Source organism: Parambassis ranga, chromosome 16 (assembly GCF_900634625.1).
Source record: "Parambassis ranga chromosome 16, fParRan2.1, whole genome shotgun sequence".
Classification (NCBI taxonomy): Eukaryota; Metazoa; Chordata; class Actinopteri; family Ambassidae; genus Parambassis; species Parambassis ranga.
The window spans coordinates 5,626,643-5,642,959 of record NC_041036.1 but is presented as its reverse complement, the minus strand read 5'-3'; the positions used below and the strand labels follow the sequence as shown (position 1 = coordinate 5,642,959).

Genomic DNA, 16,317 nt, shown 5'->3' with positions numbered 1-16,317 from the left:
TCCACACTGATCCACACTGAGTGATAAGACAGTCTAATGAGTATAAATACCAGCACCTTCTGCACACTTCACAATCACAAAGCAGAGGACAAGAGTCTCCAAGAGAGAGAAAGACTTTAACAAACTTCTGAAGATGAAGACTTTCAGTGTTGCGGTTGCAGTGGCCGTTGTGCTCACTGTTATTTGCATTCAGCAGAGCTCTGCAGCAGCTCCTGAGGTAACAACACGACACAACACAAACAGTTATTTTCATAAATGTGTTGTTGGAATACTAAGATCAGTTTTCATCATGGACAGATACAACAACTGGATGTAGACCTGAGCAATGCCATTCCTGTTGGCAAACCACAGCAGGACACAGCAGTGGACTCCAAAGTGGTGCGTTCACTTCACTGAATCCATATAGTAAATTACAGTAAAATGATTCAGTTGCAATTAAATGTGTTGAACATGAGCACAGAGAATAAATGTATGCAGTGGTGATGGTGATAATAAACTCACTGTTATTTGCATTCAGCAGAGCTCTGCAGAAGCTATTCAGGTAACAACAGGACACAACACAAACACAGATATTCTCAGTAATGTGTTGTTGGAATACTAAGATCAGTTTTCATCATGGACAGGTACAAGAACTGGAGGTAGACCTGGGCAGGATCAACCCTGTTGGCAAACTACAGCAGGACACAGCAGTGCACTCAAACACGGTGCGTTCACTGATTAATTATTCACTTGCAGCTAAATGTGTTGAACATGAGCACAGAGAATAAATGTATGCAGTGCTGATGCTGATGATGAACTCACTGTTATTTGCATTCAACAGAGCTCTGCAGCAGTAATTGAGGTAACAACATGACAACACACAGTCTTTTAATGAATGTTTTGTTGGAATACTAAGATCAGTTTTCATCATGGACAGGTACAAGACCTGATGATAGACCTGAGCAAACCTGCTGGTGAAACACAGCAGGACACAGCCGTGGACTCAAACAGGGTGCGTTCACTTCACTAAATCAATATAGTGAATTACAGTAAAATGATTCAGTTGCAAATAATGAATGAAACATTAAATACATGTCTTCTGTCTTTCACTCAGGCAACCTCTGATGGTAAGAGGCTTATCTTCAAGTGTTGCTTTTGCTGTGGATGTTGCAAACGTTTTTTCTGTGGACTGTGCTGCAAATATTGGTGATTGCATCAACTAAATATTAGTTTTCTTACAGTTATCTTCTTGTACATCTACAAATTAGTAATGTTGACAATGTTTCTTAATGGCTTGAGTTTGTCATGTTGCAATACAATGTGCTCAGTAAAGTGAATGTGTTAATATAATGAATGTGTTGTCACAATAAACTTCAGTGTCACTTTTATTCAGTGTGCATGTGTGTGTATGTATTTTATTAGACAACAATCTGCCTGAAAACCAAGGGTTGAGGCTAGGAGGCAAAGTCACTGTCTTACACACCTCTGCTTCTTCTGGAGGACTGCCACCCTATGTTAAAAACATCAGAGATAAAAATGTAATGCTCACAGTACCACTGAGAGTAATAATATCATAGAAATAGTCTCAGTCCCACGTCCTCCCACAGTCCATCAAGTACAATAGTTAAGAAGCGTTGGATCAAAATAACCTCATTAAAATACACACTAACAAACACTCAGAACCAGGAAATAGAACAATCAGGTGTGGATTGATAAATATATGATCCCTCCACTCTAAATCGCTCCTAGTTAAAGATTTAATCATTGGCATCTGTCTAACATATTTTGTCTCACTGAGACTCTGACACATGATTAAGAATATGTTGATTTAAAGGAATCAACTCCATCTAGTTATATTAACTATGATGTTCCTCGAAGCACAGGCTGAGGAGGAGGAGTGGCAGCAATCTACCACTCCAGTCTTCAGATTAATCTTAAAGCTAAATCTACTCATAGTTCTTTTGAGAGTCTCACTCTTAGCCTGGGAGCGTACTGATTTAAACATTACTCACATTACACACAGATAGATGTGGTTGCACCACTGAAAAAGAAGGTAACATATCATAGGAGGCTATCTTCATGGAATATTTCAAATATCTGAACACTTTCATACACAGACGTGCACGATCACACAGAAACACTTGTTTCTCCTCACTGGATTTTAGCTTTTGCTTATATATCATCCTCTAAGGCCAATCAGCATCTTTTTCTCTTGAAATGAACTGATCATGACCTTTAGCTTGGTGAATAACTTTCCACAGTTTAATGTATCATTAGGAAGGTTCAACATCTGACCCCAGACTGATTATGGTGGGGAAAATGACACAAACCCAGGCGCCATGGTGGTACAGTAGTTAGCACAGTTCTAGCTTTGAACTTGCTGGCCATACTGCATACTGCATATTGCAGCATCAAGTCATTAGATTAAACATCTGCTTCATATCACAATGAACTTCAATAATACTATATTAAAGTAAAGTGTATATCTTTTATGTCATGTGTCACAAGGATTCTAAAGAATTAAAAAAATTCATAATAATGCCATGTTTAAGGACAAAAACAGTGTCCAACAAATACATGTTTACATTCCAAAGGTCACACACAGATGCTGGGAATAAGAAGTGATGTGAGTTACTTCCTCAAAACAGGTCATTTAAATGCTTTGATTGATAACACAACACTGAGTCAGCAGACTGAACTCATTCAGACAATCTTTATGGAAACATTTATTAAAATAGAGACAGAAAAGTATAAACAAGTACAAAGTATTGATCAGTTATAGCTTGATCCATGTGCAGATAATAAATATTGCCTCTGATAATATGCTATCAGGCACGTGAATGCTTTCACACAAACAGAGCATTTATGATCAGATTGGCTCCTTTAAGTCTGATATTATAATATTACAGCTCATATCTTTATCCACACTGATCCACGCTGAGTGATAAGACAGTCTAATGAGTATAAATACCAGCACCTTCTGCACACTTCACAATCACAAAGCAGCGGACAAGAGTCTCCAAGAGAGAGAAAGACTTTAACAAACTTCTGAAGATGAAGACTTTCAGTGTTGCGGTTGCAGTGGCCGTTGTGCTCACTGTTATTTGCATTCAGCAGAGCTCTGCAGCAGCTCCTGAGGTAACAACACGACGCAACACCAACAGTTATTTTCATAAATGTGTTGTTGGAATACTGAGATCAGTTTTCATCATGGACAGGTACAACAACTGGAGGTAGACCTGAGCAGCATCAACCCTGTTGGCAAACCACAGCAGGACACAGCCGTGGACTCAAACAGGGTGCGTTCACTTCACTGAATCAATATAGTAAATTACACTAAAATTACAGTTTCAACTAATGAATGAAACAATAAATACATGTCTTTTATCATTTACTCAGGCAACCTCTAATGCTAGGAGGCTTATCTACGTTTGTCGCTTTTGCTGTGGATGTTGCAAACCTCGTACCTGTGGACGGTGCTGCAAATGGGTGCGGATCCCCTAAATATTAGTTTTCTTACAGTTATCTTTTTGTACATCTACAAATTAGTGCTCATAATGTTGACAATGTTTCTTTACTTGAGTTTGTCATGTTGTATTACAGTGTGCTCAGTGAACGTGTTAATGTAATGAATGTGTTGTCACAATAAACTTCAGTGTCATTTTATTCAATGTGTAAGTTATTACTAATATAATCATGAAAAACAAATGAGACTTTAAATATTCAAAGGTTCAAAGACTTTGTCAGTTTCACAATATGTCTAGACCATGCAGAGGAATCCAAATACTCTTTCTCTCTCACCTTAGTATAGTGTTCATCGACCAAACACATGTAGTCTAAAATAAAATAAATAAGGTAGAATAACACCTACCAATAGTAAAAAGTATTAAATATATAATATATAAATATAATATATATAATATAAAAACAAAGTACAACACGTAGTACAATCTTTCAAAAATCATGGCAAAGTGTTTTTGCAGATAGAAGCTATTAAAAATACTGATAACTATGTCATAAAGACATACTTGTTATTGCTTCTAAGAGCTATTTCTGCTATTTATACTAATCGATTAATGGAAAACGGTTTTAAAGCTCACATGCTACATACTCCAGTTGCTCTAAATCTCAGCCTATTTGTATTACTAAAGACAATCAAGACACATTTTATTAGAAACATTTGTTTTTATTACTTCTAAATTTGAGTCACAAAAAATGTGAGTAGAGCAAGATGCATTGGTGAAATATTGCATAGATTTTTTTTAAATAACATTTAGATGTGTGTTTTGGATTCTTGGATTACTTTCGTGCAGCATACTCCACACTGAGGCATGAAGCAGCATCCACAGCAATAGCGACACGTAACTTGTTTTGGGTCATAACTGTACACCATCTGTGTAAAGGGAAACAAATATGAGCAAAACATTATGCGTCTTTGTCTTTACTGTGTGTCCCTATGCAATGTGTCCACTTCTATTTTATTAATCTTACAGTACATGTAATGTTTCATTCGGTGAAGTAACGCACCGTGGTGTGGCCCATTGCAGACTCCTGCTCCTGTTCCCCAAGGGAATGGTCGTTCTTCATTTCCACCTCCAGGTCCTGTCCCTGTAAATGAACCATTCATGAAACAATGTTGTATTTTGTGTTAAATAAGTGCATTAAATGAGTCTGAGTAAGGAGTTTACCTCAAAGAACATAGCAGAGCTCTGCTGAATGCACACAACAGTGAGCACAACAGCCACTGCCACTGCAACGCTGATAGGCTTCATCTTCAGACGGTTTGAGTTCAAGTCCGTTGGCTCTCCTGGTGACTCTTGTCAGGTTTCGTCTGAAGGTTGACTGAAGACGTTGCTGCTTTTATACACATTTGGGCCACGGTTGCTTCATCACTCGGCTGCTTTCGGCAGCATGGTTCTCTAATGTTTGTACATTTTAAAATAAGTGTGGGAAGTGTGGGAAACTAAGGTCACAGATACTGTCAAAGTCCAAAATAAAAGGTGATTTTAAGAGATAAAATAAAAATAAAATGCTTGCACTCACCAAGACGGAGCTCCTCCACAGTGCCTGCTTATTTGATAATAAAATCCATGCTCCTTTCTTTGCTCAGGAAGACTTCAGTTTCTCTGTGTGTTTCAGTTTCATCAATCAGCGTAAGGCCTTCTAGCTGGCCTTGGTGGCACTGACTCGAGATCTGATTGGCTATTGACTGTGTCCGTTCACTTACAGCGCACGTAAGCATGCTCTGTTGATTCTGAAAGCGTTAGGCAGATTTCATAGAACCTGGCAACAGAAGCTAGCTGAAATATGATTGGATAAAAAAATCTACCATAGATTACTATTACACTTATTGGAGGCAATATTGATTATCTGCACCTGTATCAACCTATATCTGATCAGTACTTTTTTAATACTTTTCTGTCTCTATATTAATAAAACTTTCTATAATAATTCTGTCTGCAATTAGTAGAATCTCCTGACTCCTGTACTGTTTGATGAAAGCATTTTAAATAGGTTGTTATATCAAGAAACGTTTTTCATTGTCACATACGTTTATAAGATAAGGTGAAAATATCTCCGTACAACAAGAAAATATATTGTTTAAGGATAAATACATTTTATTATAACAAGAGACTGTGTTTTTCAAGCATGGCAAAATGAATATGACAATGAATACTACAATATTAAGTTAACTGATCATAGCAAAATATGCAATTTAAAAGGTCAATTTACTTACTTCACAGTGGTAGACAGACAGACAGACAGACACACACACACACATGCAAGCTGAAATTCTGCTCAGACTGCGCTGCTGTCAGGCTGATCATGCAACAATCACTGAACCAGCATCCAACAAACAGTAAAAATACCCGTTGCATCAAGCAGCCACATTTACCATCAAGTCAAAACTCTGCCATGCACCTCAGCCATGTGTCTGCTTCTTCTTCTTCTTCTGGGGATTGTTGGCTTCTGGCTAACTAGTTTAGAGGCACATTACTGCCACCTGCTGGACTGGAGGGGAAAACAGAGTTTATATCCACAAAATAAAATATGTTCAATAAAATGTAAAGTTTGTCCTGTGTTACCATTACTATGAGTATGTTTCCTCTTTGGAACGTAATAAACCTGTCTTGTTTATTTACACAGAGGAAACCTACTGAAATGAGTACACAGCTCAGAGGTTATCAGTTATCAGTACATGGAAGGGGGGTGGAGTAAGGAATTTTGGTTATTGCGTAAGACTTCTGGAAAGCGAAATTTTAGTGTTAAAACTGCACGTTGGGTATGAAATAACTTATTTTCGTACATACATTTCTGTATACATATCTTGCTGTATCAGAAATACATTTGGAATGAAGTCTGCATTGCATCATTCAATCAAATATACCTAATAGATTATATTTACTCTTTTCGGTGCAATAGATCTTTACAAGATATAGAGCCTCTTAGATAAATCTAAATATAAATTATAAGATGCAGGACTCTTTGCTGTCAAGCTGTTAAATAACAGAACTCTGTGTTCAGTTCTTCTGGAATTTCCTATTAGAAATTCCAGCAAGCACTGCTGGGATTTCCAGGCACTGATGCATTCCTGTGTTGGCACTGCCAGTGATGAGGCAGTGACCAGGTCAGTATAAATACCAGCACACTCCAAAGAGCTGACAGCAGGAACCACCAACTCTAACCATGAAGACATTCACTGTTGCAGTTGCTGCCATGTTTATCTTTCTATGCATTATTCAGACAAACTCTGCATTCCCATTCACTCAAGTAAGAGCGTATTGATTTTGCTTGGGAGCTTTATGTTCCTTTAAGGATGCTAGGATGTTAGTGTGATAAATGTCTACAACTTATCAACAGGTGCAAGAGGACGACAATGCAGAGAGCAGCAACAACCTAGATGCTTCGCGAGAAGAATCAGTGGAAACATGGCTGGTACGTTGATCAGAAGGCAGAGATTAACATGACAAAGGGACAGAATGAGTGACTTTACTCATGTCTTTCACACAGATGCCATATGACATCAGGCAGAAACATTACACCGGCCCTATTAGATGTCGTTATTGCTGCGGTTGCTGTGCCCTTGGAGTCTGCGGCATGTGCTGCGAGTGAGTCTGCTTCTGATTTCAGGAGTTACATCTGAAATTTACTTTCTGTTTTTTTGCATTGTTAAATTAAAAATCTGCTGTCACTGAACTGGAGCATGCAGAACATATCTGCAGGTTTATAGCAATGTGCTCAGGAAGTAATACTTATCCACTGGGCCCCAACAAACAACACCTCCAGAGGCAAATGTATTTTCTAAGGGTGGTCTGTTGTCCAAGCACAAAGCAGCCTCAGCTCTGCGGTGGCTCACTTGTTATCCAGTACAGTACAGGGAGGTATGGCGCCCGGCCATGTTGGTGTGCACAATACTGTGTTACTTCCAGCACCGTTGGATCATGCCTCATAATTATAATGACCACAAAGGCTAAATAAATGGCCTGGTGTTAAATGGGTGCAGAGATGATTAAGGAACTCACACCCACAGACTGGGATGGAGTTATGAATGGGGAAACAATGTACAGAGAGGTCAACATATTGCAAGTGACAGGCGAAACAATAGCCAACCTGTGGTTTCTGTTGAAGCCAGTGTGATTACGATTTAATTACCTCCATACACACAGGAGTGCATGTACACACACACACACACATTTGCTCTCACTCACACATGAACAGACTTCCAGTCTGGAGCCAGGCGGACTCCTGCTCTGATCCCACCCTCATGCAGCCTTGCAGGGGGCTGAGCAGAGCACCGTGCCAGGCCTCTGCCTCGCGTCCAGACGGATGCCCGTTGTACGCCCCCATACCAACAGAGCTGCTGCCAAACCACACAAGGAGATAGTGAATGAGTGCAGAGGGTTCTGTTCAGCTTCCTCACACACACACATGCACCATGTGGTTTATTTTATCTGACTCATGCCCACATACACACATACCAGACACAATGCAGGCAGGCAGGCAGCAATTAGGAGGCTATTGATCATTGAACAGCAGCGTACTAGATCTTTCACTCTTCAGGCAAGTGATTAGAAATACAAAAACAAAGGTTCCTGGGTGTTTTATGTTGAGGGATTCACACGATTTTCCAGAGAGATAATCATTGAGACAAGTACAATAGCTACTGTGAACTGTGAACTGCTAAAGTCCAGTCACTAAATACAAAGTAGGCTGTTTGTTTTCAGGTATAAACCAAAGTATTGGCCAACCAATACCTGATGATTGGAGCTTTAAGATTCTGTACAATGCATCCTGTATATTTAGAACCACAAATGTTAATAGATAAAGATGTGTGCTATGTAAATACTGTATATATAATGAATGACTTCAAAAAAATATACAATCCAATACAATAAATAATACAATTGTGTCTAAATGCACATAAATTTGATGTTTCTGTGTTCCAATCACAACATATTAACTGTCGCCTGTGCTTAGGGAAATACTGTACACACACAACATTTAATGTGATTTGAAAGTGTGAGTAATACATTTTTAAATGGATAACAGAGTTTTCTGTTATTTTGCCCATGATTGGGTCCAGAGGGCAGCATTACTGACAATATTTTTAGCAATATCTCATTTTACTGCAATTGTTTTTAGACTCTGCACCGACAGATTAGTCATCACTTTCTACAGTTAATCACTTAAACCAGCAACAGCAGAGACCAGAGTGTGAACCAGAGGCTCCACCGCAGGTCACACTTCACAGCAAAGGCTGTGAGCCATTCACACCATACACAAACACACATGCACAGAGACACACACACAGACAATCAAAGCTGGGAACCACTGCCATGAGGTCAAGACCTCCCCTATAGCTGAGTTGATTAAACATGTTTCTACAACCCACACACTGCTCAATAAAATCTGCTGTGCTGAGGATGATGACTGTGCTTCGCTTAACTGGGAGCATCACTGCAAAACTCCGGCACAACACCCTGCTGCTGCAGCTCCACTCCCACCCACCCCGCCATGCCTTGAGGGAACAATCACACTGGCTCCTTATGATAACGACTGTTTGTACATGTGTATATGTGTGAATGAATGTTTCGTCTACAGACCCTCCAAGTGGAGGCAAAGTTTGCTTCTGAAGCATGCTGCTGCATAACCCGGCCCTGAATAAAGGTTGAGGGGGGGGATAAACATTCCTGGACAATGAGACCCTCTTTTACCCCCTGCTGTATTCATACCCACTTAAAATCTGCGTACCCACAATGCAACACTTGGCTTATGTGAATACCCCCCCTGGAAACAAAGCACTGCCACTACAGAGCAACATATCCCCGCTCGTAGAAGCCACAAGTGTCAGCTATGGCTCAGATACAACCCTTCTGGGCCCTTACTGAGCACATTATATCCAGTTCAACTGGTCTTAATATACTTTAATAAGACCTGTTTTCGATTAATTCTCCCTTGAAACCGGTAGTAACACAGCTACTAGGCAGTGGGCACATATAAAAATTGAATGAATGGAGCAGAGCTGCCAGAGAGTCAGGAGGGGGAAAATAGGAATCTGTGTGGATTTGTCCTCACCAGCTGGCTCCTGAGCCCAATATAATGGTTGTGCCCATGGCTCTCAGAGTACCAGAGAGAGGAAATGTTTGCCCAGTCTGTAATGCATTTAAGGTGTGCAGTATGATTCAGTTCAGGTCATAAAGCCTTTGCGTGTCACATCCTGAGTGGAGGGACAGGGCCGCTCTGCCTATACCCCCCCCCAAAGCAAACCCAGGGACAATGGCTTTGTGTTGTGTTTGGATCCTAGCAAGAACATACAGTTAAATCAAAATAAATGCTTACAGCACCCTTAGGAAACATCACGCAAGGTCAGTATAGGAATTCCTGTTCCATGTAATGAATGGTGATAAAAGAAATCCCACATTCCCCCTACTGCACCTGCTGCAACGAAGCCTAACTGAAACACTACCACATCTAGTGACTTATAAATATTCCCCCATTTGTCACCCAAGAATTTAAACTCTAATATATGTTGATATTAATGTGCATGGGCTGAGCTTTAAGGCCATGAATCTACACTTCCTGACCCACAAGGCGAGGCAGATGTGGATGGGCATGCATGATCATGACACACGCAGCTTTACCACAACCCTGCCAGTCCGGCTCTATTTTAACAGTTTCCCGTTTCGAAAGTTTCTGCAGCAAAGCAAATGACTGTCACAGACAATTAGCTTTTATTGAAGAACATATTTATTTTAGGGATTAACTTGTTACCTAGCAACTCCGAACAGAGCCAAATCCAGCATTGAGAGTTGACTTTGGATTGCATTGTTGCAATTAGGAGCGAGTATAGTAATAAAAGTCACCCATTAATGCCACCATTTAGTGGGCTTGTACACACCATGATGTGTAACATATGGCAAACTTGTACAAAATATTAAGACCTGCTTGTCCTTTGACACCAGTATGTTCCTACTCATTGCTGTTTTTGCCCATGCCAAACACCACGGCTAACCCATATGAAGATTAATGATTCCAGATTTCCCTCAACTCAAAAGGCAAGCAATGCCTCATTATACAGTTATTAAAAACAGCAAATTATTACAGCATTTATTATCCCGGGCAATCTTATTTGCCCCACCAATGTCATAACTTCCACTTCTGCCATCTGCATTGGAACGAATGTGTCACATGTGCCACAACTGCACACTTGCAGTGGTTACCAGCATGTGAATGTAGAGCAGAGGTCCTCGAGCCCCTCCTCTTATCCTCTTACTGTCTTGCAGTGAGTATATACATTGTGTACAATACACGCACTTATTCCCCAACCTGCTTTAAAGGCACAGATTGCTATCACTGATCCATACAGTTTCAAGCCCACTGGGTCATTTCCTGTTAGCGGTTTCACTTATTGTGCCTTTGAAGCAGGCTTTAATAATAGGACCCAACAGGACTAATGAAAATGCTCTCTGTCAGATTAAAAGGGAGCTTCAGTCTCAGCCACCTAACCACATTCAGCACAAACATTAAAACACACACACACAGAGAGGCAGGGATACACACAGTTTACAGAAGTGGTTTATACAGGGAGGACCATTCCTTCTGATGTGTGGATGACTGTTAACCCTCTTAACAACACTAAGAATACCATCAGTGTCCTGTTTTTCACTGTGGGAGAAAAAAAAATGTGCCGAATGATGTTGAAGAAAAAAAAAAAAGATGATGGATAGTAAACAAGTCTTTTCATCCAAAATATTCCATGCAATTCATTGTACTCCTTTCTTTTTTTCCATTGTACATGCAGCAATGTGTGCTTTAGTGGTGGTCTTGTGCTTAATGAATCCACTTCAGTGCAGTTCCTCTCCGTAAGCCTTTAGGTTTAATCCCCCAGTCTGGAGCAGTGATAGTCTGGCCCAGGGGATGACATCTGTGAATCGTTCATTAACTTGTAACCAGCAGCAGATGTCTTTTAAAACAACTTGCTACATCTACGCCTTATTTCATTCCCTGCACCAGTCATTTTTGCTTTGCTTCATTCACTGCTGGACCCAACTGGCCGTTTATTGACCTCCCTTGTGCCACGTTAGGGATTATTTGAAAGGAATGGGCAATTTTATGACAATAATGTAGCTCTGTATGAAGGCCCAAAACTGTTTTCCCCCCTCTCTCCTTTTTTTTACCACTTAATTGTCATTAAACAAAAGAATCTATATATATTTATATATATTTGCTTATTTTATTTTTAACTAGACACACATTACATGTGTGCTTTGTAAGACTGTTAGTGTAAACCATTAAAATATATTCAAATTGTGACAGGCCTGACCAAAAAAAAGTGCTTTTTCACAAGCTACACTGACATTTTGTCTTCAACACTTTGCTTCACCTTGTGCTGTTCAACATACGGACAATTAAACCTAAATGTCCATTGGCTGTTGTCACTCAGCAAAATTGTGTATTATTTGTGTTGCATTAAGGTATATATATATTTTTTAACTTTTCCTTCAAGTTGTCAGTTTTGTGGCTCCACAGTGCTAATGTCAGTCAGTGGAAGTGTTAAGCTGTGAAAACGAATAGCCTCCTGTTTAAAATCCAACATGCCACTTTGAACACCTGTGAAAGATGTTCAGGCACCCAAGACGGCAGCATTAGGCTTCAAGATGGCCGTGGAAACACATAAAGAGTGGAGTATTTCAACACTGACAGCCTCCCTATGGAAATATCATGTGTGATTTCAGGGAGGGGGTTAACCAGAGCAGGAAGACTGTGGTCTCTTTCTCCCAGGATGATATATATGTGTCACAGTGTGATTCATCTGCTACTGTGCATCCATAAGCTGTCTGGCAGATTCAGATATTTTTTTTTTCTCTCTGTCTTTTGGGACAGCGATTATACAGTGTGGATCCTGGGCTAAATTAGCCATGACCTGCATTAAAACATTTTCTTGCCCATATCCCGGCGAGATTTAGCATGAAGAAGAGTTTTAAATGTCTTTATTTGATGTTTCGAAGCGACTTGCATCACATAAGGAGGTGATTGATTTCGTGTTGTGCTGATGAAAGACAAGTGCCAACGCCAAATACAAGTTGTTAGGGCGTAACAGCACGGCGGTGGGGATGGATGAGCCACCGACGGCATGCGCTGGTTTTGCAGTGTGCACCAGGGTACGTCATAGTGAATTACAAACCCGGTGCTGTCATGCTGCTAAGGCCCAATCGACCATGTCCAATCCTTTGGCTGGCGGTAGCACTTGTGTCACGCAGTGCGACATGATGGATTTCACAAATGTTTTTGGAATCACATAATTGTACTCAGAAGTGAGACAAGGAAATGACAGTTTCAGTTTAGCCACATATATTATAGCCACAGACAATAATGAAAGGCTTCATCGTACAGTCACATGAAATGTATTTTTAATAAAACACAATGTACACATATGCAGTCCTATGACCATACATTTGCAGGATCCTAATTAATAAACCTAGAGTATGTCAAAGCATGGTTTTATTAGTCTTGTATTTTCTTCTCTTGTTTTAAAACATCAAAATCAGTAGATGAGGTCAAATGAATGTAATACAACACTTGCGTGACAGGCAGACAAAAACCTTTTTCCACATGTTAAAGATATGCACTGTTATAAGGAACGCAAAGAATATTTCAGCATATAAGAGTAACAGTATGAGGCAAAAAAAAATTCTCACTCAACAAAAAAAAAGTACAAAACAATTAATAAATAAATCAAATATATACCATATAAATGAAATAGCTATGTGGTGGCTATGTTTATTATTTATTTTTTAATCATTTTCATCTGCAGCTTGTATTACAACCTTTTGTTTTTTAAATGAACCTAAAACATTTAGAACGGTGAACGAGTCAATACTGAAAATACAGTAATAAGCTTTTATAATTAGATCAACTATGTACACGAGTCTGTTGCCATGCTAGTCGAACAACTAAATTTCTTTGTTTTTGTCTTTTTTTTTTAAGTCCACACTATACAGTTAGAGCATAAAGCGGCCTGAACGTAAACAGTTTGTGCTGAGAATAAAATACTTTGCAACTATGCATGGTAATTAATATTACTCTCAAAAATGTACATAACATAAAGGCCACACATGGGTACACTCCGTCTCCATTTAGCAAGAAGGTGAGGGTAGCTTGGACATAAATATAGAAAGAAAAAACAGTCTCTCTCAGTTCAAGATAACATTTTTTTTTTGTCCATCAACTTTGTTTGCTTCAGCCGAACCTCCTCTGCTTCTCGATCCTCCAGCATATTTTCATCCTTGTCCCGAGCACTTTAGCTTGCCAACTTCCCCTCCCTACCTCACCCATCCATCGCCCTCTTTGTTCCGACTCTCCTGCCTCCACAGTACCTCTGGGTTTCCCCTACGTCTTCCATCACCTTGGACGGTTAATGACATTGTTAATGACTGGGAAATGAGTTCAATAATGTCAAATGTAAAGGGTCCACAAGGCAAGGCAAGGGGTGGGGCTGGGGAGAGGGGGAAACAGAGTCACCTGGCTGGTCACTGCAGCAAGGGGAGAAAGAGGCATGAAGCGTGTGTTTACTGTGTTGGTACTGCACGTAATACAGCGTATATTTTAAGTGATGGATTTGTGAGTGATGGCTGAGTCCTGGTGGGCAGGGCTAAGGTAGGGGAGGAGGGCTGAAAGGGCGGATGGGAGGTGGTGGGGGTAAAGTCGTCAGTCAGAATGTGGGTGCAATAGCGGCTAGCAGCTTTGCGTTGGTTCTTTTGTTTAATGGGTAGTTTCAGTCCTCATTGGCTGGAGCGCGCAGAGGCCAAGTGGTCGCTGTGTTGATTCTGGGCCCGAAACCGCAGCCTCTGCTTGTTCTTCTTCTTTGGTTCTTTGGATCGGTGTTTCCCTGAACCACCTGGGTACAAAAAGGGAGAAATAGTTATATATCTTTCCTACTATCAAGCAACAACTATTCAGGCACAGATTTGTTCATTTGTTTCTTTTTTTCCTCATTTTCCTGCTTTTATTTTGCAGCTAATGTTGCATGAAGATCAAGGCTGGATTACCAGCTGAGGAAAGGGGGCCACATCTACCCAGGGCCAAAAAGGTTGCCAGTAAGTAAGATGGCAAAGTGGTGAATACTATGTCGGGACCGTTTTTTTTACTTTTAATATAAATCTGATCATCTTACAAAAAAAAACAAAAAACAGGACAATTTCAAGATACTAGTGAATGAAATGAACACCTTTTAATAATAAAATAATGAGCTCTGCTTCTCTTGATTTTAAAGCAGTGGTGTGGAACATGTGGCATCAGCATGAACTCCACCTGCTTATTTTGGGATATAAAACTTGATGCTGTGTGGCAGCTTCAAGAACACCAAAAAGGTAGGGGTATCCTACAGGTTATGCAACATTTTCCAAATACTGCATTATATAAAAACTAAAAACATCTCATATCAGGTCTTAGCTTGCTCCAACACTCAGGACTAAACCTCAGTTTTAAACAAATGTCTGCTCAGCCCAACACTTTTCACTGTCACTGCAACAGAGTGGGGAGATAAGTATGGGAAGTTGCATAACTCTCTTTCCAAGTTGGAAAGGTCTCCCAGCCCAAGGTTAATCCATACCAGGTTTCACTGGGATGGGCAAGGCATGCTGGGAACTGACTTCCTGCTCTCATGGAAGCTTTGTGCGGTGAAGGGTTCTGCACCCACGGCTCTCTGTGACAGAGAAACCTCTGGCTACCGAACCACAAGGCAACAAACTGGCTGCCAAGGCCACAAATAAGATAACGAGGTGTGTGTGCGAGATGTATGTGTGTGAGGGGGGGCGACTGAGTGTGAGGGAATTTAAGGGAAAAGAAAATCTAATGGGGGGAAAAGTGGAGTAAGGCTTGGATGAGACACTATCATCCTAATCTAGAGCACATAGAAAGGAGCTATGGTTCGCTGAGGGGGAAAGCGCAACAGAAAAACAAGACTAGAGCGCAGGTCTTATACTCACACTCTGGGTCTTATAACTGCACTTGTTCAGGCTTTTTTCTCTCTCTCTCACACACACACACAATAGGTAACAGTGTGTAAATTGTGGCATTATCTCTAATTGCCTTCTCATATGTGCTGGGATTGCGGTGGCCCTTTAACTGCCCCCTACAAAAAGACGTTCTCAGAGCCGCACTGTGAGGTAGATTTGAAAAATATTCAGTCGTTTAAGCTGACACGCATGAGAGGCCAAGATATTGCTCTGCTAATAGGGTCTCCCAATGAATAATACAGATGCATGCAAACATCAAACCATCTCTCGAGCTATTTCCTGCAATTAATCTAATCTTGTTATTTTGAGTCATGTTGCCAATCTGAGCCATGGCAATAAAGTTTCTCGCACACACCTCCTGTTAAAAACAACTTTCACATCTCTTCCATCAAACTCTCAAAAATGTCTGTACACTTGCTTAGCTGAAGCCACTTTAGATGTTTGACATCTTGACGTCAAAGTAAACCTTGGGCTCACAGGTATTTGGCCTATAGGTTTATGTTCCTAATTGCTCTGTAAAGAGGTCACTTTTATTTAAAACACTGTTGCTAGGTGCCTGATAAACATGCCGTTCGCTGCAATCAGCTCAAGATGAATTACATTTGACAGCAATAAAGTGCACAGTGCAGCATTAAACTCCCTCCCTAACGGGCGAAGCCCTCATGGGCCATTCCTTGGACGCAAAGCTGCATTTAAAACTGAAAAAAAGAGCCTGCATTTACAGCAAATTGCTTCAAACACAAATAAATATGTGAGACTTAGTTAAAAAAAAAAGTAGTTTTCCTGGCTAGTTCAGGACTGGGCAAGAGATCTGTAATCT

General features: G+C 40.3%; 3 protein-coding genes across 3 annotated transcripts in view; 1 reads left to right on the top strand and 2 right to left on the bottom strand.

Annotated features, from left to right (window-relative positions):
• Window positions 1-4,144: 4,144 nt before the first annotated feature.
• LOC114448586 (hepcidin-like) lies at window positions 4,145-4,828 on the bottom strand. The gene is made up of 3 exons (XM_028425620.1): window positions 4,668-4,828; window positions 4,507-4,587; window positions 4,145-4,372 (listed from the first exon to the last, which is right to left on the bottom strand). The coding sequence occupies exons 1-3, from the start codon at window positions 4,749-4,751 to the stop codon at window positions 4,253-4,255; spliced, it is 285 nt and encodes a 94-aa protein (XP_028281421.1). The 5' UTR covers window positions 4,752-4,828; the 3' UTR covers window positions 4,145-4,252.
• A 1,799-nt stretch (window positions 4,829-6,627) lies between these two features.
• On the top strand, window positions 6,628-7,176 carry LOC114448587 (hepcidin-like). The gene is made up of 3 exons (XM_028425621.1): window positions 6,628-6,750; window positions 6,841-6,915; window positions 6,991-7,176. Exons 1-3 carry the CDS (start codon window positions 6,667-6,669, stop codon window positions 7,090-7,092), a joined length of 261 nt encoding a protein of 86 aa, XP_028281422.1. The 5' UTR covers window positions 6,628-6,666; the 3' UTR covers window positions 7,093-7,176.
• A 6,082-nt stretch (window positions 7,177-13,258) lies between these two features.
• The window catches only part of rspo2 (R-spondin 2), a 51,304-nt gene continuing 48,245 nt past the window's right edge, over window positions 13,259-16,317 (bottom strand). Inside the window, exon 6 of the mRNA XM_028425829.1 lies at window positions 13,259-14,377. Coding sequence (XP_028281630.1) covers window positions 14,262-14,377 — 116 coding nt within the window. The 3' untranslated portion in view covers window positions 13,259-14,261. The remainder of the gene's footprint in view (window positions 14,378-16,317) is intronic.